Source organism: Xenopus laevis, chromosome 2L, assembly GCF_017654675.1.
Source record: "Xenopus laevis strain J_2021 chromosome 2L, Xenopus_laevis_v10.1, whole genome shotgun sequence".
Classification (NCBI taxonomy): domain Eukaryota; kingdom Metazoa; phylum Chordata; class Amphibia; order Anura; family Pipidae; genus Xenopus; species Xenopus laevis.
Window position 1 is genome coordinate 28,457,210 of NC_054373.1, and position 25,238 is coordinate 28,482,447.

At 39.7% G+C, this 25,238-nt stretch overlaps 2 protein-coding genes across 3 annotated transcripts in view; one reads left to right on the forward strand and one right to left on the reverse strand.

Annotated features, from left to right (window-relative positions):
• The window catches only part of pir.L (pirin L homeolog), a 40,429-nt gene extending 30,723 nt beyond the window's left edge, over nt 1-9,706 (reverse strand). The window contains exon 1 of one of the 2 annotated variants that reach the window (XM_018244762.2): nt 9,577-9,706. The gene's annotated coding sequence lies outside the window, so the exon portion shown is untranslated. Of the gene's footprint in view, nt 1-9,490 lie in introns of both variants that reach the window. The other variant, XM_018244761.2, reaches the window with a different exon arrangement.
• A 156-nt stretch (nt 9,707-9,862) lies between these two features.
• The window catches only part of ctps2.L (CTP synthase 2 L homeolog), a gene marked incomplete in the record, with an annotated part of 70,592 nt that continues 55,216 nt past the window's right edge, over nt 9,863-25,238 (forward strand). The window contains 7 exon segments of the mRNA NM_001092579.1: nt 9,863-9,888; nt 12,909-12,965; nt 14,934-15,022; nt 16,594-16,715; nt 21,035-21,243; nt 22,084-22,254; nt 23,254-23,354. Of these exon segments, the coding sequence (NP_001086048.1) occupies nt 21,078-21,243; nt 22,084-22,254; nt 23,254-23,354 (438 nt within the window).

Below are 25,238 nucleotides of genomic sequence, written 5' to 3' on the forward strand. Positions count from 1 at the left end.
AAGTCACACAATTTTCCTCCCCACCCCTAATTTGCATATGAAAATTAGGATTCGGATTCAGATGAATCCGAATCCTGCTGAAAAAGGCCAAATCCTGGATTCAGTGCATCCCTAGCAATAATCTACACGTATGATCTGGTATGTGCTCTGCACACCAACTAATAGGGGAAATATCGGTTCAAGAGTCTGAGCCAGAGAACAGAAAGGGATAAACAGACCCTGCTTTAAATTGAAAACACATTTACAAATAATGTTAAAACTATAGTACAGGTATGGGACCTGTTATCCAGAATGCTGGGGACCTGGGGTTTTCTGGATAATGGATCTTTCCGTAATGTGGGTCTTCATGCCTTAAGTCTACTAGAAGTTCATTTAAACATTAAATAAACCCAATAGGCTGGTTTTGCTTCCAAAAAGGATTAATTATATCTCAGTTGGGATCAAGTACAAACTACTGTTTTATTATTACAGAGAAAAAGGAAATCATTTTTAAAAATTTGGATAAAGTCCGTAATTCGGAGCTTTCTGGATATCTGGTTTCCCGATAAGGGATCCTATACCTGTACTGAAACGCTTTAATGAATGTGCACTGGAAAGTCATTTTTTTTTCCATTATGCAAAAAAATGTATATTGTCCCTGTAATGCTACTAGATACTTAAAAGTTCAATGTTTGGCACCCTTTACCGAGCACTGTACCTAAAGACAGATAATGAAAGGGGTGGTGGTTGACTTTTAAATAACGTTAAGTGTTATAGAATGGTTAATTCTAAGCAACTTTTCAACTGGTCTTCATTATTTCTTTTTTTTTTGTTTTTATTATAGTTTTTGAATTATTTGCCTTCTTCTTCTGACCCCATCTAAAAACAAATGCTATTTTAGGCTACAAATGTATTGTTATTGCTACTTTGTATTACTTTTCTTTCTATTCAGGCCCTCTCCTATTCCAGTTTCTTATTCAAATCAATGCATGTTGCTAGGGAAATGTGCACCCAAGGAAACAGACTGTTGAAACTGCAAACTGGAGAGCTGCTGAATAAAAAGCTAAATAAGTGCACAATTAATAAAAAAATGCAAACCATTTGAAAGTGGTTTCAGAATATCACTCTCTATATCATGATAAAAGTTAATTTTAAAGGTGGATACCCCCCTTAAAGGGATTTTTAAGTTTGGGAGAAAATGTAGTATGAGCTATTCATCAATGGCTTTTATTTTGCTTCCAGATGGCTAACCTTGCTTTGCTGACAGGAAAGTTGGATACAGTGAGTATTATTTTATTGATAAAGCACCAGAAAATCTATACAGTGACCAGAGAACAATAAAAGGGCCAGGGCCGCTCCGGCCATGAGGCAAGGTGAGAATCTTGCCTCAGGCGGCACGGAGCGGCCAGTTACCAGGGGCGGCAAAAAGCCGCCTCTGGTAACTTTAAGAGCCGAATTTCCGTTTTTTAAAACGGAAATTTGGTTCTTCTAGCGCAGCGAGCGCAATAGCGCTCACTGCACTAGCGATGCGGCCCCTCCTCCACCCGCTCCGACGCTTGTAGTTAGAAGAGCGGAGCAGGAGGAGGGGCGGCATTGGGGCTGCTGCCTCAGGCAGGGCTCTCTGCTAGTGAAGTGGAGATGTGGTTATGATCCATCACCTAAACAGAGGCTGAAACATGCAAGTGGCATATACAGCGTATGTAAAGGTGCGCTAATATTTTAGGTCCAAAACCACACTAACCAATTGGTGTAATTTTGATGGTATGCTTTCTTTCCAAAGCTGACCTTACACATGAAGCTCAGTGGAACACATTAACTTGGCAAAGAATTGTTGGTGTGAACGTGGTGTAAAAGGTGATTTAACATTTGTTATGCAACAATTTCAAGCTAATACTTTTTATAGCTTAATAGATAAGTCCCTATCTACCCATTAGTGTGCCTTAAAGGAGAAGGAATACCATTTTACAACTGGGGTTCCAAAATATAGTCACCCCCAAGTGAATACTTTTACTTACCTGACACCCTGGGCTGGTGCTCCCATCAGCAGAAAACCACACCAGCCCGGGATTCTTCTAGCGAGCACCACAGAGCGATCCTCTTTCTGCTTCTTTGGTTTTCAAATTTCCCGGGGCAGACACATGCGCAGTAGAACGAAATAGTCGGCTTTTACGTTAAAGTTTGGCTTTTCTCTCTAATGCTCATGCGCAACCGCGAGAAGACCTGAAGAAGCAGGAAGAGGTTCTCTCTGTGGTGCTCACTAGAAGATCCCCGGGCCTAATCTGCATATGGTTATACTGCGGTCTTGCAGAGTATTATCCTCATGAATGATATCACAATTGCACTGGAAGCCCTGGGTAACCATGAAGAGGCTTTCGCCATTGTAAACCAAGCATCTGATCTGGCTTGTAAGACTGAGCACCCTTACCTGCATGTAGTGCTGAGTAACCAGGTCATTATCCTCACATATCAAGGTAAGAACATTGTGGTTCTGGGAACCCTGGCCACTGACCCTCACCATTCAATACACAGCTCAATAAGCTTCCATCTGAGGAGTGACCAATTTAGCCGCTGTATGGCCCTTCGCTAATATAAATATGTACGTATGTATAACTATTTGTAAATCGCTGCAAGGACCCCTTACGCTGTACAATGTATAAACGTACACACAGGGAGGACAAGTAACATCATAAATAAAATATACATAAAGTACACAGAGCTTCTATTTGGACATTCTATCAATTACCTTTTTATGAACATGCATTGAGGTTAAAGGAGAACTAAACCCTAAAAACAAATATGGCTAAAAATGCCATTTTATATAATGACTTTACTGCACCATCGTAAAGTTTCAGCTTGTCAATAGCAGCAATGATCCAGGATTTCAAACTTGTCACAGGGGGTCACCATCTTGGAAAGTGACACTCACATGCTCAGTGGGCTCTGAGTAGCTGTTGAGAAGCTAAGCTTAGGGGTCGTCACAAATTATCCAGCAGAAAATTAGGTTGGCCTGTTATAGAACACCAGAACACTCCAGCTTCCAGTACTTGACAGCTAAATGCTTTGAAAAATTCGGCCTTTCAGCTTTTTGGTGCATCCTAATTTTTTTCCAATCTTATAAAATGGGGCCTGGCTAGTTTTGTCTCTGAGAAAAGATTGTACCTTTCAATCCTGGTATGGTATTTTGTTTGCATTTGGTGAATTTTGTAATATCATACAACTGTTTTCTGTTTGGCATTTAGGAAACGAACACTTTGCAGAAGCTGAACACATTTTTAAAGGGATACTGTCATGGGAAAATATGTTTTTTTCAAAAAAAACTCTGCACTAAAATCCATTTTTCAAAGAGCAAACAGATTTTTTATATATTTAATTTTGAAATCTGACATGGGGCTAGACATATTGTCAGTTTCCCAGCTGCCCCCAGTCATGTGATTTGTGCTCTGATAAACTTCAGTCACTCTTTACTGCAAGTTGGAGTGATATCATCTCCCTCCCCAGCAGCCTAACAAAAGAACAATGGGAAGGTAACCAGATAGCAGCTCCCTAAGGGCTAGTCCACACGGGGAGATAGCGACGCGTTTGCGGTCGCCGCGACAGTCGCCGCAGGTGACAGTTTTGTATGGGCGCCTATGTAAAAACGCCTGTGCTAACCACACGAGGCGATGCGCTTTTCAACAGTCGCTTGAAAATGCCTGGCGAGGCATTTTCAGGCGACTGTTGAAAAGCGCATCGCCTCGTGTGGTTAGCACAGGCGTTTTTACATAGGCGCCCATACAAAACTGTCGCCTGCGCCGGTCGCGGCGACTGTCGCGGCGCTTTGTCGCCGCGACCGCAAACGCGTCGCTATCTCCCCGTGTGGACTAGCCCTAACACAAGATAACAGCTTCCTGGTAGATCTAAGAACAACACTCAATAGTAAAAGCCAAGTCCCACCGAGACATTCAGTTACATTAAGTAGGAGAAATAAAAGCCTGCCAGAAAGTAACTCCATCCTAAAGTGCAGGCACAAGTCACATGACTGGGGCAGCTGGGAAACTGACAATATGTCTAGCCCCATGTCAGATTTCAAAATTAAATATGAAAAAAATCTTTTTGCTCTTTTGAAAAATGGATTTCAGTGCAGAAGTCTGCTGGAGTAGCACTATTAACGAATGCATTTTGAAAAAAAAACATGTTTTCCCATGACAGTATCCCTTTAAGGAGGCACTAGAGCACTCTGAGAATAAAGGGGACTCTGCTTCTGTACAGTATCGATAGGAGGAAAAAGGCTAGCTGATCATACCAAAAACAACATTATTAGTAAAGATTTCATTAGAAATATACTTGACATGTTCTGCTTAGTTGCCATGTTTGCCACTTGAGATGGAAGTATCTCTGAACTGTCCAAATGTTGGCATTAAAGGTGTGAATACCACCATGACTTGTTCATGTTTAAAAGCTGTACCTTGTAAATAAGTTATACAACTTTTATGGAATAAAACAAAAATATTTTAAACATAGCCGTTTGTGTTTTGTTTTTAAGGTTACTACCATTGGAGGTTGAACCAATACACATTCAAATGAATTAACCAACAGAACGAAATCCTGACAAAAGAATTTGGTGTTGCTGTGATGGGACATGAGCACATCCAGTCTCTAAGGCAGGGGTCCCCAACCTATTATGCCCATGAGCCACATTCATTTGTAAAAAGAGTTGGAAAGGGGTGATATCACTCCAACTTGCAGTACAGCAGTAAAGAGTGAGTAAAGTTTATCAGAGCACAAGTCACATGACTGGGGGCAGCTGGGAAACTGACAATATGTCTAGCCCCACGTCAGATTTCAAAATAAATTTCAAAAAAATCTGTTTGCTCTTTTGAGAAACGGATTTCAGTGCAAATTCTGCTGGAGCAGCACTATTAACGGATGCGTTTTGAAAAAAAACTTTTTCCCATGACAGTATCCCTTTAAATACCATCATGTTCTTTTTACTGGTGCTCCTGGGCATATAAACCATGTAGAGAGCTGGACTTCAAAACCTGCAAAAATTGAGCTGGCGAACAACTAAAACAAGTATTAGCAAGATATCAGAGGAAAACTTTTCTGCCTTTAGCCACTGAGCCAAACTCCACCCTTAGCCTCAACTTCAGACATAAATTTCCTTTTACATGTTATTAATGCAAAATAAAAGCTTGAGAAATTTTCATTATGCACTTAGAGGCTGCCAGCAGTTTATTGAGCAGATCGGTGGAAAGGAATTGCCAAGAACCTTCATGAAGGACAAAAGTGTTTTGAGGCACTTGCTTGCCACAGAATTAAAAAAGCATTACTGTTTTTACAGAGCAAGTATTTTGCTACTGAATAAAGGAGTTATGTCCTTGTGCTGGTGACCTCAAGGGCATTCCTCACTTGTCTCAACTCTATGGTAACCTGAAAGAAGGATTTTTGACTTGTTTGTACAGAAACAGAATGAAGGAACATTTCAACTGCCCTTAATCTACATTTGGTATAGGGCACCCAAAAGATCTCACATAGGGGCAAATTCACCAAGAGACGAAAATGCGCTAGCAACGGCTTTGCCACAATTTGCAGCGCATAGTTTCGCTAGGGCTGCTTAAATTCAGTAAAATCCGAAGTTGCGCTCGGGAGGCAAAAGGTAGCGAATTTGTGCTAGCGTTAATTAGTCAGGCAAAGCGAAGTTACGCTAGCGATGCCTAATTTGCATACGGTGCCAAGTTAAAGTACAATGGACGTAGCAGCAAATACATTACACAAGCCTGGGAAAGCTTTATAAAATAAAATAGAGTTGTTGTTTTGCCCTATACATGTGCCCACTGTATAGTTTAGGTGCCATTTGTTAGGAAATGTAGGGGGGAAGGAGGGTAACCCCCAAAAAATTTACGATCTTTTTCAGCCTATCACCCTTAAAAAAGTAAAAGACGCCAGCGTTTTTTGGGACTTAGAAAAAATATAAACTTTTTTTGAAGCAAGTCCTATCTACTCTATTGCACTTGGCCTGGTCTGAGTTGGCGAAGGCAAGTCTGGCGCAAGAGGTAACGTTCAGTAAAATCCGTGAGGTAGTGAAATAGCGTAGTTACGTACCTTCGCCATAACGCAACTTTGTCTGGCGTAAGGGTGCAAAGTAGCGCTAGAGTAGGTCCACTTCACTAGCGATTTTACGCCAGCACCCGTTAGTAAATCGGCAAAGTGGCAAAATGACGTCACGCTGGCGAATTTTCAATAGCGTTAGCCACTTCGCCCTTTAGTAAATTTGCCCCATAGGCTTCTATAAATGTTTTAGAACTTTGTAATCCTCCTGGGACTGTCACCTTTGGAGGTTTTACCCACAGATAAAATAAGTAGGGATGCACCAAATCTACTGTTGTATTCAGATGAAACCTGGTCTCTCTGCTGCCCACACACCTGCTGCCAGAATTGTCAGCTATTTGCTCTCTTGTTACCTGTAGAGGAAGCATCTCTTGGCATGTGAGACTCAAACAGAATTATTCTAAGCATTCACAGATAATGTATATAATGTATTTGGGATATTATTATCCACTGCTTCCCACTATAAAAAAATTATAACATACCTCCCAACATTTTGAAAATAAAAAGAGGGAAAAAAAGTTGTTATGCGTAGTGGGGCGAAATTGTTTTTGACCACGCCTATTTTTGTGGCCACACCCCCTAATTACCATGTTCATTTTACAAAATTTGGCAGGTTTTGAAAGTTTGAACACATTTCTGTGGTATTTTTCAGTTATTACAGTTTGCTAATGAAAGTGAATTGCCCTTTAAAGTTTTTAGTATGATGTAGAGTGATATTCTGAGATAATTTGCAATTTGTTTTCATTTTTTATTATTGAAGGTTTTTGAGTTATTTAGTTTTTTATTCAGCAGCTCTCCAGTTTGCATTTTAAACAATTTGGTAACTAGGGCCCAAATTACCCTAGTAACCATGCATTGATTTGGATAAGAGACTGGAATATGAATAGTAGAGGCCCGAATAGATCAGTAATAGGATCAGTAATAAAAAGTAGCAATAACAATACATTTGTAGCCTTACAGAAGGGGACAGCAACGCCCATTTAAAAGCTGCAAAGAATCAGAAGAAAAAAGACAAAACTATAAAACTTTAAAAAATAAATAATGAAAACCAATTGAAAAGTTGCTTAGAATTGGCCGTTCTATAACATAATAAAAGGTACCTTAAAGGTGAAGCACCCCTTTAAGCTGTGAGTCTAACATTTCCCAAGGGACCTGTTATCTTATATTGTAACAATTACTTTTTTGCTTATATCGAAATTGTTACAAAAGTATCTTATGCTACTGAGGCTGTTCTGGACTCTCTGCCAAAAGCCAATTAAGTTAAAAACGTTGTTTCTTTTTCTGGTTGCTCAGTGCAGAGAAAAACAGGACTTTCCAGTACAAATGAGGGACTGCAGGTTGAGCTGTCAAAAGAGGGACAAGTACCTATGGTGGAAGAATTCCCATCAGCGCCATAAACAGCAGAAGATGGTTTTTGGATGGGTGGGGATACAATTTTTCAGGTGCTGGACAATCACACATTACCAGAACCACATTACTAGAACCCTGTATGCAGATTAATGCCCCAGAATACTGCAAGTAGGATATATGCAGTTCTGATGCCATGTATAATGTTATCTACACTGCTGGATAAATACATTGCCAGTTTGATGGTAATGCCCTTGGATATGGCAGAATAAATACGGTGACATTTTCTTTACTACACAGTGGCATGGCTAGATGATACTGGGCTTCAAAGCAAAACCATTTTAAAACCCCTTAAACTTTAGGAATAAGATATTTTTCATGACCATGTGAAAATATGGCCAGAGCTCATGCAATACCAATAAACACAGGGCCAGTTTAATTTACAATATTACCACAACACGCGGCATTATAAAAACAAGACCAATTTAATTTATAATATTACCAGAACACACGGCAGGATAAAAACAAGGCCAATTTAATTTATAATATTACCAGAACACATGGCAGGATAAATACAGGGCCAATTTCATTTATAATATTACCAGAACACGCGGCAGGATAAATGCAGGGCCAATTTCATTTATAATATTACCAGAACACATGGCAGGATAAATACAGGGCCAATTTGATTTGTAATATTACCAGAACATGCAGCAGGATAATTACAGGGCCAATTTCATTTATAATATTACCAGAACACACGGCAGGATAAATACAGGGCCAATTTCCTTCATAATATTACCAGAACACACGGCAGGATAAAAACAAGGCCAAATTAATTTATAATATTACCAGAACACATGGCAGGATAAATACAGGGCCAATTTGATTTGTAATATTACCAGAACACGCAGCAGGATAAATACAGGGCCAATTTCATTTATAATATTACCATAACACAAGGCAGGATAAATACAGGGCCAATTTCATTCATAATATTACTAGAACACGCGGCAGGATAAAAACAGGGCCAATTTCATTTATAATATTACCAGAACACGCAGCAGGATAAATACAGGGCCAATTTCATTTATAATATTACCAGAACACGCGGCAGGATAAATACAGGGCCAATTTCATTTATAATATTACCAGAACACATGGCAGGATAAATGCAGGGCCAATTTCATTTATAATATTACCATAACACATGGCAGGATAAATACAGGGCCAATTTCATTTATAATATTACCAGAACACGCAGCAGGATACATACAGGGCCAATTTCATTTATAATATTACCAGAACACACAGCAGGATAAATACAGGGCCAATTTCATTTATAATATTACCAGAACACGCGGCAGGATAAATACAGGGCCAATTTCATTTATAATATTACCATAACACATGGCAGGATAAATACAGGGCCAATTTTATTTATAATATTACCAGAACACGCGGCAGGATAAATACAGGACCAATTTAATTAATAATATTACCAGAACACATGGTAAAATAAAATAAAAGGAGGGCCATTTTGTGTGAGTTGTGTCAATGAACACACAGCAGAGCCAAAAATAGATTTATTAAAGGAACAATAACATAAAAAAAAGAAAGGTTTTAAAGTGATTCAATTATAATGTACTGTTGCCCTGCACTGGCAAAACTGCTGTGTTTGCTTCAGAAACACTACTATAGTTTATATAAATAAGCTGCTGTGTAGCAATGGGGGCAGCCATTTAAAGCTGAAATCGCTAAAGTATACATAGCAAATGTCTGCAGAATACAATGCGAACTTTTCTGATATCTACTAGGTATCCTGTACCTTTTTTTTTCCAGACTGAATGGCTGTCACCACCGCTACACAGCAGCCTATTTATATGAATTATAGTAGTGTTTCTGAATCAAACACATCAGTTTTACCAGTGCAGGGCAACACTGCATTATATTTGTATTACTTTAAAAGTCTTTCATTTTGTGTCACTGTTCCTTTAAGAGAAACACTAGAACAGGCAATGTAGGATTATAACAGGGAGTGGGAGACAGAGGAGCATGCAGCACAAATTCAGCTCACCTACACGAAACTTTTATTGCAGCACATTAGGCAAGGACCTCTCTTCTAACAGTATTAATGAGCTGCTAATGGAAAAGCCCACTCACCCCCTTCCTTCTCAGCTGCAGGAATATATAGGCTCTCTGATCACCGACAAGGCATTAGCCAATCAAACGCTGCAGAATAAACACATGTAACACACTGCAGACCCAGCTCCTCTCTCAGGGATATTTTGTCACTATGCATCTCTTAGAGTTTCAATAAAGTACTCGGTGTTGAAAAAAAAAAAAAAAAAGCTGTGGAACAGGTGCCCTCTAGCGGCAGCTGTTGAACATGACAGGGTTGTAAGCATGTGTTTGAGAGGCCCGTGACGTGACAGAACTTGGTGTAGGAGACTCGTGACAGATCCCAGTGCGCAGGTAACGGGGAGTCGCAATGAAATGTATTAGGGAAAGGGCCCGTATGTTGCGAGTCCGTGTTGTGCTGATTTCACTCCCTGGCAAAGTTGTGAGTTAGGGGGCGGGCCCAGGGGTATCAAGGTCAGCGGGCAGCGGTGTGTAATGTACCTGGGGAAGCCTGTGGCAGTACCTGGGAATCAATGGGCTGAGCCTCCTTGTAGTGACAGGACACGTGGTGCCCGTGGGGTTACCTGGAAGCATGGAGCGAGGCAGCTGTAATATGTGGGGAGTCTGTGTGTGGAAATGACAGGGATTGGGGGGCAGTGCGTGTTATTCCTCCACTCAGCCTTCTGTTAAAGGAACAGTAACGGCAAAAATAAAAGTGTTTTAAAGTAATAAAAATATAATGCAGTGTTGCCCTGCACTGGTAAAACTGGTGTGTTTGATTCAGAAACACTATTATTGTTTATATAAATAAGCTGCTGTGTAGCAATGGGGGCAGCCATTCAAAGGAGAAAAGGCTCAGGTTACACAGCAGATAAGCTCTGCAGAACATAATGGTGTTATCTGTTATTCACTATGTAACCTTTGCCATATACTGACTATACAGCAGCTTGTTTATATGAACTATAGTCGTGTTTCTGAAGCAAACAGATCAGTTTTACCAGTGCAGGGCAACACTACATGATACATTTTTTGGTGTTACTGTTCCTTTAAATACATCAAGGATATCCAGCTGCTTGTACTGCAACTCCCAGCATCCCCTGAAAGCCTTCTGTCGTCCTGTCTCTAGCAGTTCAGCAGCAGTTCTTTGCTTAGTAAATTAGTACTTTTCCAACAGCAAGGCGGCGGGGTTGTGTGTATAGGGTTTGTGTATAGGGGGTTGTATTGCCAGAATGACTGACAGGAACAGTTGGTGTGAGTATGTATATTGTACTGCTTTAGTGTTGTATCCAGGGGGGCTATCAGGGGGCTCTGGGGGTAAAATCACCCTGGGCCCAATGGTTTCTATATGTTCATTACAGGCACAACAGTTATGAGTGGGGAGCAGCGTGACTGATATATAAGCAGTTGTCCATTCATAATGCTTTCAAGGATTGGGCCTCTGTTTATACACAGTATATTCCCACAATGTTGCTGCCAGGCCTGGACTGGCAATCTGAGGGTTCTGGCAAATGCCAGAGGGGCTGCTATAAGGTGCCATAGAAAGTCAGTATTTAGTGGGCTAGTGGGGACTGATTGGGCCTCTGTGTACCTGAAATGCCAGGGCCTATTTTAATTCTCAGTCTGGACCTGGTTGCTGCCTAGCCCCTCTCCTTTGCTGGAACTCCTCTGAGTCCCACACCCCCTACAAAGAAGCATCATGTCCGTTTTTTGGAACCCTTGAAGCTTTGTGCGCATGTATTTGCGTGTGCGGCACTTTAAAATGAATCTATTTAATGATGAATTATATATTTTAGCTGCACACATTACAGCATATTGCAAGGACTATAGGTGTTCCGTACAGTCACTGCCCCACTATACCTGCAAGGTGGGGGTTGAGTTTGTACCATGGAGGTCATTTAAGAACACAAGTGCGGCCCTTGTGCCTGATGCGTCAAAACAGAAGCAATTACATTTGCTTTGTGACACAGTTTGGGTTCATGTTAAATTGTCAAAGTGAGACTTGTGTTCATTCCAGAGTGAGTGTTCAAAACCGCATTTTCATCTGATTCACTAGGGGGCAGATTTATCAAGAGTCAATTTTTTAAGGTCAAAACTCAAATTTGACTAGGGAATTGTTCAAACTCTATTCAAGTTTTTAAAAAAAAAATGAATTAGATTGTCAAATTTATTGTACCCTGGCCCTTTAAGAACTCAAATTCGACTATTGGGTGGGTGGGGCTTGGGGGGCAGGTGGGGCTTGGGGGGCAGGGGGGGCGGGCCCTGTGTGATTACTAGCGGCAGCCCTGTAGCTGCAGGGTTTCCCCCGGTGTCAGTAGGTGCGGTTGTTCATCATTCATCCGTAGAGGCAGGGGGGATTCATTGTGACCAATATAGTGTATGTGCGTGTTTTGATGCTACTACCAATATGCACTGCTCATTTTGGCTATTTTAGACCACATGCACTTTCAGGTGCGTTTGTAAATGACCCCTCTTGTGTTATCAACCTGCAATGTACTAAAGTGATGGTGAAATTCATATATAGAGGTTAGGGGGGGCCTTGGTTTTAAGAAGGGTGTGGGGGGGTATAAATAATCCTTTAGGGGCTCACATTCAGTACTGAGGTGTATGGCTGTTCATGGACCTGTGTTTTGTGAGTGGGGCAGCTAGACCCCATAGGCCAGCCATCATCAGTCTGCTTACGTTGATTATGAACTACAACTTTTAGCGTCACAGGAACATCTACTGTTGTACTGGGAATAGTAACTTAAATTCGTAGTTCACCTTTAAGTTAACTTTTAGTATGTTATAGAATGGTTCATTCTTAGCAACTTTTCTATTTTTTTTTCTTTTTTATAGTTTTTGAATTATTTGTTTCCTTGTTCTAACTCTTTCCAGCTTTCAAATAGGGGTCACTGACCCCACGTAAAAAACATAGCTCTGTAAGGCTGCACATTTATTTTTATTGCTAGTTATCTCCTAGTCATATTCCAGTCTCTTATTCAAATCTGTACATGGTCGCTAGGGTCATTTGGACCCTAGCAACCAGACTGCTGAAATAAATTGGAAAGCTGCTGAATAAAAAAGCTAAATAACTAATCATCTACAAATAATAAAAGATGAAAACCAAATAAAAACTCTCTCGGAATATCACTAAAAGTTAATTTAAAGGTGTACAACCCCTTTAACACTGTCTGAAGTGTTGTAGGTTACCCCTCCCTGGGGCAATGATTGACATATAACGGGAGATGATTAAATGCATTGTGTTAATGTTACAAACTCAGGCATCAGTTTTTTTAGACTAAAATGCCAGCATGGACAATTTGTTGATGTTGTGCCAAATGCAGGGCTTGTAATAAACTGTCTGACCTCTAATGAAATGTCTCTTTGTTTTCCAGGAATGAGCCTCTGATATAAGGAAAGTACTTTTTATCCTAGTTCACACATGGAAAGAGGTAAGGAGCTCTCAGCATTAACATTAGTGCCAGAGAGGAAGGAATAAGGGGGAATGTAATAAACCTTACAATGTTTGTCCCAGTTTTACCAACCAATCATCTGTAGTGTTTTCTGTTGTGCTATTTGAAAAGCAAACGTATGATTGGTTAGTTACAGGAAGTTATGGTGCCTTTTTTGTTTCCCCCAAGCCTTACAGACATACCAGGGTCATTTACCATGCAGAACGCAGTGTCCAAGTTGCAAAAAAAGGCCACAATCTGTAATTATTTTGCACTTTCCACTCTGTGCTCTGCCTTTCTTGCATTCCCTATGAATATAGCTGGCCTATGCCTCCCCAGACACGGCTCTCTGCACCAAGAGCTCAGTTAAAGGAACAGTAACAGTCTGGGTCCGCACTGGGAATTAAAATAGGCCCTGGCATTTCAGGTACACAGAGGCCCAAACAGCCCCCACCAGCCCACTAAATGCTGACTTTCTATGGCACCATATAGCAGCCCCTCTGGCATTTGCCAGAACCCACAGATTGCCAGTCTGGGGTAACACCAAAAAATGAAAGTGTTTTAAAGTAATGAAAATATCATGTAGTGTTGCCCTGCACTGCTAAAACTGCTGTGTTGGCTTCAGAAACACTACTATAGATCATATAAACAAGCTGCTGTGTAGCAATGGCAGAAACTGGAAAAGGCTATATGGCACAGGTTAAACAGCAGTTTTACCAGTGCAACACTGAATTTTATTTGTGTTACTTTAAAACACTTTCATTTTTCCTTTAAGAGAAGAACAAGGAATTGGTAAATCAACACTAAATGTGGCCATAGACTCACCGAGAATATAATACAAAACTAATTTTCGTATTATATTTGGTGCATGTATGGTGGGAGACGATAGGCAACTGAACATCAGCCATTGTTAGTGCTGAATCGGGTAGAATTCTATTGTTTCTATCTGTATATCAGACGATTTTGCTCTACACGTGTATTAAAACGAACAATATTTCCTGGAAAGATCGTAATTGTATCGTCTATGGCCACCTTAAGGGACATGCTCTTGTGCTATTAATTGGGTGCATTGGCTTTTTATAAGTGATCAGGCACAAACAAATCACCATGTGCAATGCCAAGCGTCAGTATGAGTGATGTCAAGGCCACACATTTTGGACTAAATGACATTTGACTATCTGGCAGAAAAAAAGGTCTGAGTTTGGGAGATGCTAGGAGAATACTCCCTGCCTCAATGCATAACTGTAACATTTGGTAGAGGACAAATGGTCAGGGTTTTTTTTAGGGATGCACCGAATCCACTATTTGGGATTCGGTCGATTCCCCAATCATTTGTGAAAGATTATGCCTAATACCGAACTAACTGGGAAAGGAAAAAGTGGGAAAAAAATGTTACTTCCTTGTTTTGTAATGAAAAGTCATGTGATTTCCCTTCCCAACCCTAATTTAAATATGCAAATTTGGATTCAGACTTGGGTGCGGACAGTCACAAGGATTCGGCTGAATCCGAATTCAGCTGAAAAAGGCAGAATCCCAAACTGAATGCTGGATTTGGTGCATCCCTAGTCTCTATGTTTGGGCCAAGGCCCTTGGTTGTGGTAAAAGGCAACTTTAATGCTACATCGTACAATAACATTCTTGGCAGTTCCCTGCTTCCTACATTGTGTCGACAGTTCAGGGAAGTATTTTACTGTTTCAGCACAATAATACCTCTATACACACAGCAAGGTCAAAGCAAAGTATTTTGTTTCATGTTTCGGCTGCTGAGTATGAAAGGAACCTACAAATAATAAAAATGGGGCGCAATGACATACCTACTTGAAATGATAAAAAATGAGATGGAATGAGAATTTTAGACTTTATCTAGAAGTTTTTATGCCTGTGTAATGGAACATGTCATATAAGTTACATTTGCCGGGGTCAATTTCCCATATGCAGTACTCCATTAATAATGTTATTCTCTTACAGTTGTGATGTCACCAGAATTACTACTCTGAAGGCTTAGTAAGAGTTCCAACCAACACATGTAAACTTCTTCTTAGCTCTCTTCTTCCAAGGTAGGTACATGCATGTCCCTTCCTGGGATTTATAGTCTGTAAAAAGGATACTCTGCTGGTTTCTGTGTTCTTTTTTTTTTATTGGAAATATTATTCACAGACACTTCTTAATATATGATAGACACCATGATTTATTAGCCTCTTGGCTATGTAAAGAGCAGCCCAGATGACTGTTGTACGGTGGCCATATTCAGGCAGATTTAAGATGCCAATTTGGGTAATTTAGATAATTTAGGCATCTTATCTGCAAGTGTGTGTATAGGGCCTTCCGACAGGCCACCTGGACCAATATCTATCCTGATCGTGGATTGCATCAGCTATTTGTTGTGTTCCTCGTCCCGTCGGCTGGTATTCCCGTCATTGTAATCCAAACAATCGGATCAGCATGATGTCACCCACCTTTTGGTGGGCATATCAGGGGAAAGATCTGTTGATTTGGCAACTTTGCCAAACAAGCGGATCTTTTAGTGTATGGTCACCTTAAGAGTGATTTCTCCAATGCTCCTGGTGCCAAACACAAATAACAGCAGGGTATGTTGGGTTTTTTTATGCAGAAGCTTAGCAAGTATTTGTACAGGATGTTTTTCATTCCAAGCCTTTGTTTTTATTGAACACTAGGGGGCAGATTTATCAAGGGTTGAATTGAAAAATCTAATTTTCAAGTTTTTTTTTTTATGGTCAAAACGGTCAAATTTGACTAGGTAGTTATTCAATTTCCATTCGAGTTTTTCAAAAATTTTGAATTCGATTTTTGAGATTTATCATACTCTAGCCCTTTAAGAACTTGAATTCAACTATTTGCCACCTAAAACCTGCCGAATTGCTGTTTAAGTCAATGAGAGAGTCCAGGGATCAATTTGGAGTTGTTTGCAGCCTTTCTGACATTCAAACTCAAATCAAGTTTTTAAAATGCAAATCAAATTCGATTAGAATTCGATTCCGAGTTTTCGGGTCGTTCCTATTCACCCGAGTGTAAAAAAATTTGATTTTTATAATACATTTTCACATGAATTCAAAATTCGACCCTTGATAAATGTGCCTCTACGTATTTTGAGCCCTGTATTCCTTTAAGGGAGAATAAATTTGATGACTGCCGGACCTGCAGCGAGTCACTGGCCATCTGAATACTGTTAAACGTCCAATCTATCATAGTCCTAACGGGATAATTTCTGCCACTCCTTTCAACCTTACTTGCACACAGAGTAGAGCCTTTTGTGGTACATAGAGGCACCTTACGACTGAAAACTACTACCCGTGCTGTAAAGAGCCTGTAACACACTCAAACAAAATATATATATATCTATATCTATATCTATATCTATATATATATATATATATATATATATATATATATATATATATATATATATATATATATATATACTGCACTGTTACCCTGCACTTGTTTCTGGGTTTTGAAAAATTGTTCAGGAGATCTATATAAAGACCTGCTCAGCAGCACGACAAAATACAGTATCATTCAATCATTGAATCTGGTTTCTGAGTGTCAGCAGTGGTACAATTTTGGTGACTAATGTAATAGGGCCCCCCGTGTCCATATTTCATCTCAGGCCCCTGATTTTGTTGAGTTGCCCCCCCAGCAGCAGAGACTCGAGCAGCCAGCGTTGCACTGAGTGTAAGGGAGAGAGGTGGCAGTGAGCAGCAGGAGGAAATGGTAGTGAGTATAAGCAGGTGAGTAGAGATACTGTTGCACACATTTTCTCCAGCTGGATATATTGCATATCAGAGATTTGGATGCTGATTAGTGCATTATATACAGGAAAGCTTTTGGGCTCTAATAACCCTTTTTGGTGGAACATTTCCTGTATGTTTTTTACGGGTCAGCATTGAAAATTTCTGAATACACTTTTGTTTTTATTTTTCTGTATATATTTTCAGCTGAGTGGGTATTACCAGGCTGGGTTCCTAGCATCACAGGGTTCCTTTGGGGGGTTGGGCATAAATAAAGGTAGAAAAAAGTCAGAGTTTTGACATATATCTCCCTTTCTTACCTGTTTCTTATTCCTCTAATCTCCCTTCACAATATCTTTTTTTTTTTTATTGTGTATGTGTGCTGTGCCTAATAACTTTATCACAGTCCCTCAATCTGCATTTCCTGCCTCTTCAACCTATTAGTCCCTTTCTGTCTGAATGTCCCCTCTATTACACAAAAATCATCATTAATAGGCAAAGTATCTTTAAAAACAGGGATTGGTGATGATCAGTGCTTAGCATTGCACTGTTAGTGATATGGAATTATGATAGATGAACATTTATTTTATATTTGAGATATATATCTCAAAGTCAATGGGGCAAATTCACTAAAGTGCGAAGTGGCTAACGCTAGTAATTAGGCAACGCTAGCGTAACTTCGGTTTGCTTGACAAATTAACGCTAGCACAACTTCGCTACCGTTCGCCTCCCTGAGCGCAACTTCGCATTTTAGTGAATTTCCGCAGCACTGGCGAAACTACGCCTGGCAAAGTGCGGCGGAGTGTGGCGAAGCTACCGCCGGCGCAACTTCGGATCTTAGTGAATCTGCCCCAATGTGTCTGCACTTGTCTCTAAACAATTTGTTGAGGTGCATGGTCATTTAAGTATGCATTTAAGTAAGGACCAGCACATTAGGACCTTTATCAAGGATGACAAATATTGACATGTGCAAATCTTAAATACCCATAACCATTCTGAAACTGGAGCCAAAACGAGATCAAACTATCAATGAATTCATGCCTCAATAAAGTTAATTTGAATATGCAAAATACCAAACATATTAAAGTGCATTTCTCTTGTCTATCCACTAGGTGTGGATAGCAACCGTGCATTTTACTAAAATACACATTTTCTATGTATTTTAAAAATTTACACTACACTAGTTTACACTACATAGAAAATGTGTATTTTAGTAAAAGGCACGGTTGCTATGGTATATTAGATATACACTTTTTTGTGTAATCCGGTATACAAGGTTCACTTTCAGAGTAAAAGTACCGCCAAACCTTCCAAACTTTCTCTTTTATCATTTATCACTTTATTAGTTTATTTAAAAATGCACAATATGTTTCTGATCGAGTGGTCCTTCCTCAGGTGCGTATATGAGCAGCTGAGGAAGGATCACCCAATCCAAAATATGTTGTGCATTTCTAAATTAGGTGATTACGGATAAAAGAGATTGGTTCTCCAGAGTGATATCTACAATTTGTATATTTGATATAGCAACACAAAAAAAGTGTATTAAGTGAGTACATACACCCAATTTGACGTTTGGTTGCTATTGGAACTTTTCTCAAGGCAACCTTACCCTAAATACAATCAAGTATAAATAGTCCTTATTGACTTACTAATTGAGGAAGTGACATCAATGTGATTTTAAATAATTTATACATAAGCATGAAACCCAATCAACAATATGAATAAAGGGTTACATAAAGTGACCAGTGCAATATAAAATAATTAAATATAGTTTTAAATGATCTAGGTTATAAAATGCCCATATGTTCGGTACCAGTGAAATAAAGTGCTCAGTGCAACAATAAAATATATATAATATAGTGTACTGTCCCTCCTGCTGTTTCTTCCACAGGAAGATCAACCTACTTTATGCTCTATAGGGCAGGTGGTAAGTACGGGACTTTGTCATGCCCTGCACTCCCTTGTCTTATTTCGCTCAAGAAATAACACAAAAAAAAATCTTAACACATTAAGCAAAAATGAGCCCTACCCATGGTAAAAAGGGATGGCAAAAATTTCAAAGGGGTTGTCACTCCATTGTTTTTTTCATACTTTTAGTAAAGGTAGAGAGTGATATTCAGAGACCATTTGCAATTGGTTTCCATTTTTTATTATTTGTAATTTTTGAGTTGCTGGTTCTGGTTGCTAGGGTCCAGATTACTCTAGCAACCATGGACTGATTTTAAATAAGAGACTAGAATATGAATAAGAGAGGCCTGAATAGAAAGATGAGTAATAAAAAGTAGCTATAACAATACATTTGTAGCATTACATAGCTTTTGTTTTTTTGATGGGGTCAGTTATCCCCATTGGAAAGATGGAAGTGTCAGAAGAAAAAAGGCAAATAAATCAAAAACTGTGATGAAGAAAAAATAAAGACCATTTGAAAAACTGCTATGAATTAGCCATTCTATAACATATTAAACTTAATTTAAAGGTGAACCACCCCTTTAACTGAAAAGTTACAGCTGCAGATGTGTGTGATGTGGCTGGGAGTTCCTTGTAGAAAGAAAAAAGAAACCTAGCGTAAGGGTGCTATGTTCCCCTGAGGGACTTGGGTATCAACTCAAGTGGGTCTGTGGCCAGAGCAAACCCAGTTTCCTTACAGATATTTAGTAAGAAGCAAAATAAAATATAGGCGGCAAGCTGCATTATCACACTGATAAACAACAGATATATTTGCCATATTACTACTGTGTACTACTAGTAAAGTGTTTGTGATATTCTAATTGCGTGTTCTAACCCTCCTATGGATATTCTCTCCTCATTATTCATTGCATCATCGTTATCCTTTCTGGATCCCGTCTCATCATCTTCATTTTATGACTATAATTATTATTGTACCACAATGTTTTTTTGTTGTTGTTGCTGTTTTGTTTCTAAATCTCATTGTGAGTTTAACATCACCTCCAGTGTTTTTTCCCTATCCCTGTGGTGTTACAACAGGTATTTAATCGCATATGATCCCTTGCTTCCTTACATTATGTTATCTTGTCTTTCTGAAATATTGTATTCTTCTTAATGTTTTTTTTTTCATGAACAGCCTCTTCCTTATATGTGCCTGCCAGGGCTGCCATTAAAAATGGTGGGGCTGGCAGGACCTGGGTTATTAGCCTACTGCTCACCCAGACCCCAGGAGGGTGGTGGCTCAACCTTCAAAACCATCATGTATATAAAGAAGCACTTTTATTTTCTTAATAACTGCTGCCCCTTACACCTCCTTTGAGATAAAGAAGGTTATACAGCTATTTCTTTACAGCTGGCCCTTTCCTTTCACTTAAAGGGCATTAAAGCTTGGCAATGGCTTAAAGGATAATTCAATAAAACAAAACCTCCCCCCCTACCCTGGGTATGGGACGTGTTATCCAGAATGCTTTGGACCTAGGGCTTTCTGGATAACGGATCTTTCTGTAATTTGAGTCTTCATACCTTAAGAAAATCGTTTAAACATGAAATAAACCCAATTGGCTGACTTTGCTTCCAAAAAGGATTCATTTTATCTTAGTTTGGATCAAGTACAAGGTACTGTTTTATTATTACAGAGAAAAAGGAAATCATTTTAAAAAATGTGAATTATTTGTATAAAATGGAGTCTATGGGAGACAGCCTTTCTGTAATTTTCTGGATAATGGGTTTCCAGATCCCATACCTGTATTAGAAATCCATGCTGTAGGTTGTGGAGTTTATAGGCCTTTCATTTCAAAGGGTTAGAGTTGCAAAGAGTCACATAAAAAATGCAGAATATGGATTTTAAAAAAAACATCCTTTAAAGGGGTTGTTCACCTTCAAATTAACTTTTAGTGTGTTATAGAATGGCCAGTTCTAAGCAGCTTTTCAATTGGTCTTCATTATTTAATTTTTATCATTTTCAAATGATTTGACTTCTTCTGACTCTTTCCAGCTTTCAAATGGAGTCACTGACCCCATCGAAAAACAAATGCTCTATAAGGCTACAAATGTATTGCTATTGCTACTTTTTATTACTGATCTTTCTATTTAGGCCTCTCCTATTCATAGTCCAGTCTCTTACTCAAATCAATGCATGGCTGCTTGGGTACTTGGTGAAATTGCAAACTGGAGAACTACTGAATAAAAAGCTAAATAACTCAAAAAACGCAAATAATAAAAAATGAAAACCAATTGCAAATTGTCTCAGAATGTCACTCTCTATATCATAGGAAAAGATCATTTTAAAGGTCAACAACCCCTTTAATAAAGTTCAGTTTAATCATTTGTTTTGTGAAGTAAAAAAATAAAAGAATGCAAATACATGTTCTGCCTCAGAAATCTGTTCCGGTATCTGTGCACGGCATCGAGAGTCCCAATGAAGTACATACTGGTGACGGGAGGAGTGATCTCTGGAGTGGGCAAAGGGATCATTGCAAGTAGCATTGGTACCATCCTGAAGTCCTGTGGCCTGAGAGTGACTGCTATTAAGATCGATCCCTATATTAATATCGATGCTGGCACTTTCTCACCCTATGAGCACGGTAATATTTTTTATTTTGCTCTTTTTGAGGGAGGAAAACATGTTCAGTTCCTTAACCTCACCAACAAAAATAAACATCACCTGCCCATTCATCCGATGAAGTTATAGTGCAGGGGGCCCTGGCAATGTGTAAAGATTGGTGTTCTTACTGGAAGGGGCTGGAATGTGTGATAAATAAATAAGACACATCCAATTTGTTGTCCTCTAACTGTACTTGAACTCTAAAACTGCACTGTCAACCAAAGGCAATAATGTATCTGCTGACAGTAATGTATTTAAACGAACAGTAACACCAAAAATCAAAGTGTTTTAAAGGAATGACAATATAATGTAGTGTTTTCCTGCACTGGTAAAACTGTTGTGTTTGCTTCAGAAAAACAACTATAGTTTACAGAACCAAGCTGCTGTGTAGCCATGGGGTCAGCCATTCAAGCACAGGACACTTAATTGATAACATAATTTCCGAAGAATCCCATTGCATACTACAGAGCTTATCTGTTATCTGCCATGTATCCTGTGCCTTTTCTCCTTTTTGAGCTTTGAATGGCTGTCCCCATGGCTACACAGCAGCTTGTTCATATAAACTATAGTAGTGTTTCTGAAGCAAATACACCAGTTTTGCCAGTGCAGCACAATAGAACATTATATTTTCATTACTTTAGGACACTTCAATTTTTTGGTGTTACTGTTGCTTTAATGGCAGTATCTTAGAATTATTAACATATGTCCTTTGTACTCTTCCTCCCTGATCCCCCCTTTGCTCTGTCCCAAGCCATAACCGAATATAGAAATGATTATTGTGTAACATTTTCTAAAGCTCCTTTTGTGCTCTGCATGGCAGGAGAGGTATTTGTGCTGAACGATGGCGGTGAAGTTGACTTGGATTTGGGAAATTACGAGAGATTCCTAGATATCAACCTTTACAAAGATAACAACATTACCACTGGAAAGATCTACCAGCAGGTCATCAACCGGGAACGGCGTGGGGATTATTTGGGCAAAACTGTACAAGGTAAGCTTCAAATAAATGTGTTCGGTGATTGGTTTGCATTCAATGGGTCGATTTACCATTGCTGGTTGTTATACAAATATTTGCAGAACTTGTATAAAGCCATTCTAAAGGTGGCCATAGAAGTTACAATTACTATCTTTCCTGTGACCATTGGTTGCGGGAATGATCGTTTGTTTTTATTGCAGACATTTAGAGCTGAATCGCAGGTATACAGGTAGAAACAATAGAATTATACCTGTATCTGATGATTTGGCAGTAAATACTGGCCTATGGAAGGCGTCCAATCAAAATTTTCAGCCAATCAAGAAGCCGACCGAAGTCTTTTGCCGATATCGGCTCATCTTCCACCATACACACACCAAATATTGTACAAAATAATATCTGTGAGTCTATGGCAGGCCTGGACTGGGAGTCAAAATAGGCCCTGCCATTCCAAGTACACAGAGGCCCAAACAGCCCCCTGCCAGCCCAAACAGCGTCCTACCAGCCCACTATATGGTAACTTTCCATATAGTGGAACCATACAGCAGCCCCTCTGGCATTTGCCAGAACCCACAGACTGCCAGTCCGGGCCTGGTCTATGGCCACCTTAGAGAGCCTCATTTGGTTAGATATGTAGGTGAGGTTGTCTTGCAATTTTTGTCTTCTCACTAGAAGCTGTTGGAGAGGAGATGAAGTTCTTCCTAGGTAGTTATATTAGGAAAGCAGTATATGTGCCAGATTCCAAAAACAGTGCATACTGCATTTTCCCTGCTCTCAGTGCAACTATTGTACTTACCTGTGTCCAACTGCAGCTTGCCCTGATTACTATACATCTCATGTCTAGCACACAGTGATTGCACAGAACAAAAAAAAAAAGAATAATTAGCCCTTGTTTCCTTTGTTCTCTCTGTGTCTGTCTATCCACATTTTGTGGTACGGTTGGGGGTATTTTGGTGGCATATGTGTTTCCTTCTCAGCTTAACAATTCATTGTTTTACCTTTGTATTCTTTTCCCAGTGGTCCCACACATTACAGATGCCATACAAGAGTGGGTCCTGAATCAGGCAAAGGTTCCAGTTGACCGTGACCAGAAAGAGCCCCAGATATGTGTAATTGAAGTAAGTGTAGATACATTGCTTGTTGCTGAATCAGTCTGCGTATTGTGGGATTCTTCTTACCCCATGCAAGTAGCAGCAATAAAGACAGGGGCAACACTCACCAGGTGCATCAGTATGTGCTCAGGGTAACAGTGAAACAAATTATGTGCCGAAGTACTAACACGTTAGTTATGTAGCATCTTTCTAGCCCTACAGGGTGCCATTAGCCCATAACTCTGTCAATTCTTTAAAACTGAACCATCACAATTCTATTATAATATCAAACTATTGATTGATAACTAAGCCCAGAGTCGTGGTTGTTTCTTTTAGTGTGGCAACAAGGGAATAAGAGGCCTAAGTCCAGCCCTGGTATGTAACAGGGAACAGGAGAGTCAAAGGGGGGAATTTACAAAATTCAGATTTCCCACTTAATTCACAACCTCGATCTCCACTTTTTAAAATTTGTCTTTTAAACAGACAGTTTACAGATTTTATCTTTGGCACAACATTTTAAAGACATTTTTTTCTGAATTTGTCTTTAGCGCTTACTAAAATTTCCTGGGAAGGGGGTTTATTTTACCTAGGTAAATTATGCATCATTATTTTCAGAATAACCTGGGCTTTCTTAACCTGCCTACATATTTGTGCAATTCCACTTCTGTAAGAAGATATAATGGTCTAAATACAAAAAATGCTAGTTTGCATAATACAAGGATTTGCATCAGAAATATGTTTTATTATCTAAGGTCCAGTTGCTAAAACTAAAAAATGGCTGGGAAACTTTACTTTTCCTTTAGATAATATATTCACTCACATTGCTAATATTGCCTCATTCATTAAGCTAAAGCTAGTAAAATAATGCCAGTGTGAGTTAAAAACTTTATACATATAAAATAAACTTTTCAGTGTCTTACTTGTTTTTAATGAGGCTTTTACACCTATAGGGTAAGGGTGGCCATACACAGGCAGATTAAAGCTGCCGATATCTGTCCTTTAGACCAATGTAGCAGCTTATCTGCCCGTGTAGGGGGAGTTCCGATGGGTCTCCCTGATCGATAACAGGCCAAAAATCGTCCAGATATCGATTGGGCAGGTTTGATTTTTTTTTCTCCTTGTCTGCTTGGGGACACAGGAACACCAGGGTATAGCTTGCACCACTAGGAGGCAGGACACAATAAAAAATACAAACAACTAGTCCCTCCTCCTCCTGGCGGGGCCCTGAGGGAATGATGAACAGAGAGTCCGACTTACGGACGTCTTCAGTTAGGTGCAGGTAGTACTTGAGAGCCCGCACAAGTGAATGAAGAACCACCTCTTTAGGATTGGACAGAGAAGGACAGAAGGTTGGAATGGTAATCTCTTGGTTTAAATGGAAGGAGGAAACCACCTTGGGGAGAAAGGAAGGAATAGTGAGTAGAACGACCCTATCCTGATGAAAGATGAGGAAAGGAGACCTGCAGGATAGAGCAGACATCTCAGATACCCTGCGAGCTGATGCGATGGCCATCAGAAAAACCGTCTTCCAGGTGAGCCATTGAAGAGAGATAGATGACAAGGGCTCGAATGGTGGTTGTTGTAGAGATCGCAGCACTAGGGAAAGATCCCAAGTCGGTGCTAGGGACCGGACAGGAGGCTTAACGTGGGCCACCCCCTGTCGGAAGGTCCTGACATCGGAATGCAAGGTAAATCGCCTCTGGAACAAATTGACTGAGCCGAGATCTGGAATTTTAGGGAACCCAAGGATAATCCCATGGAGAGTAGCCCTAGTTGTTTGTATTTTTTATTGTGTCCTGCCTCCTAGTGGTGCAAGCTATACCCCATTGTTCCTGTGTCCCCCAAGAGACTGGAGAGAAAGAGATTTAATGGTGAGTACACAAAATCTCCTTTTTTTGGCGATCGATGACA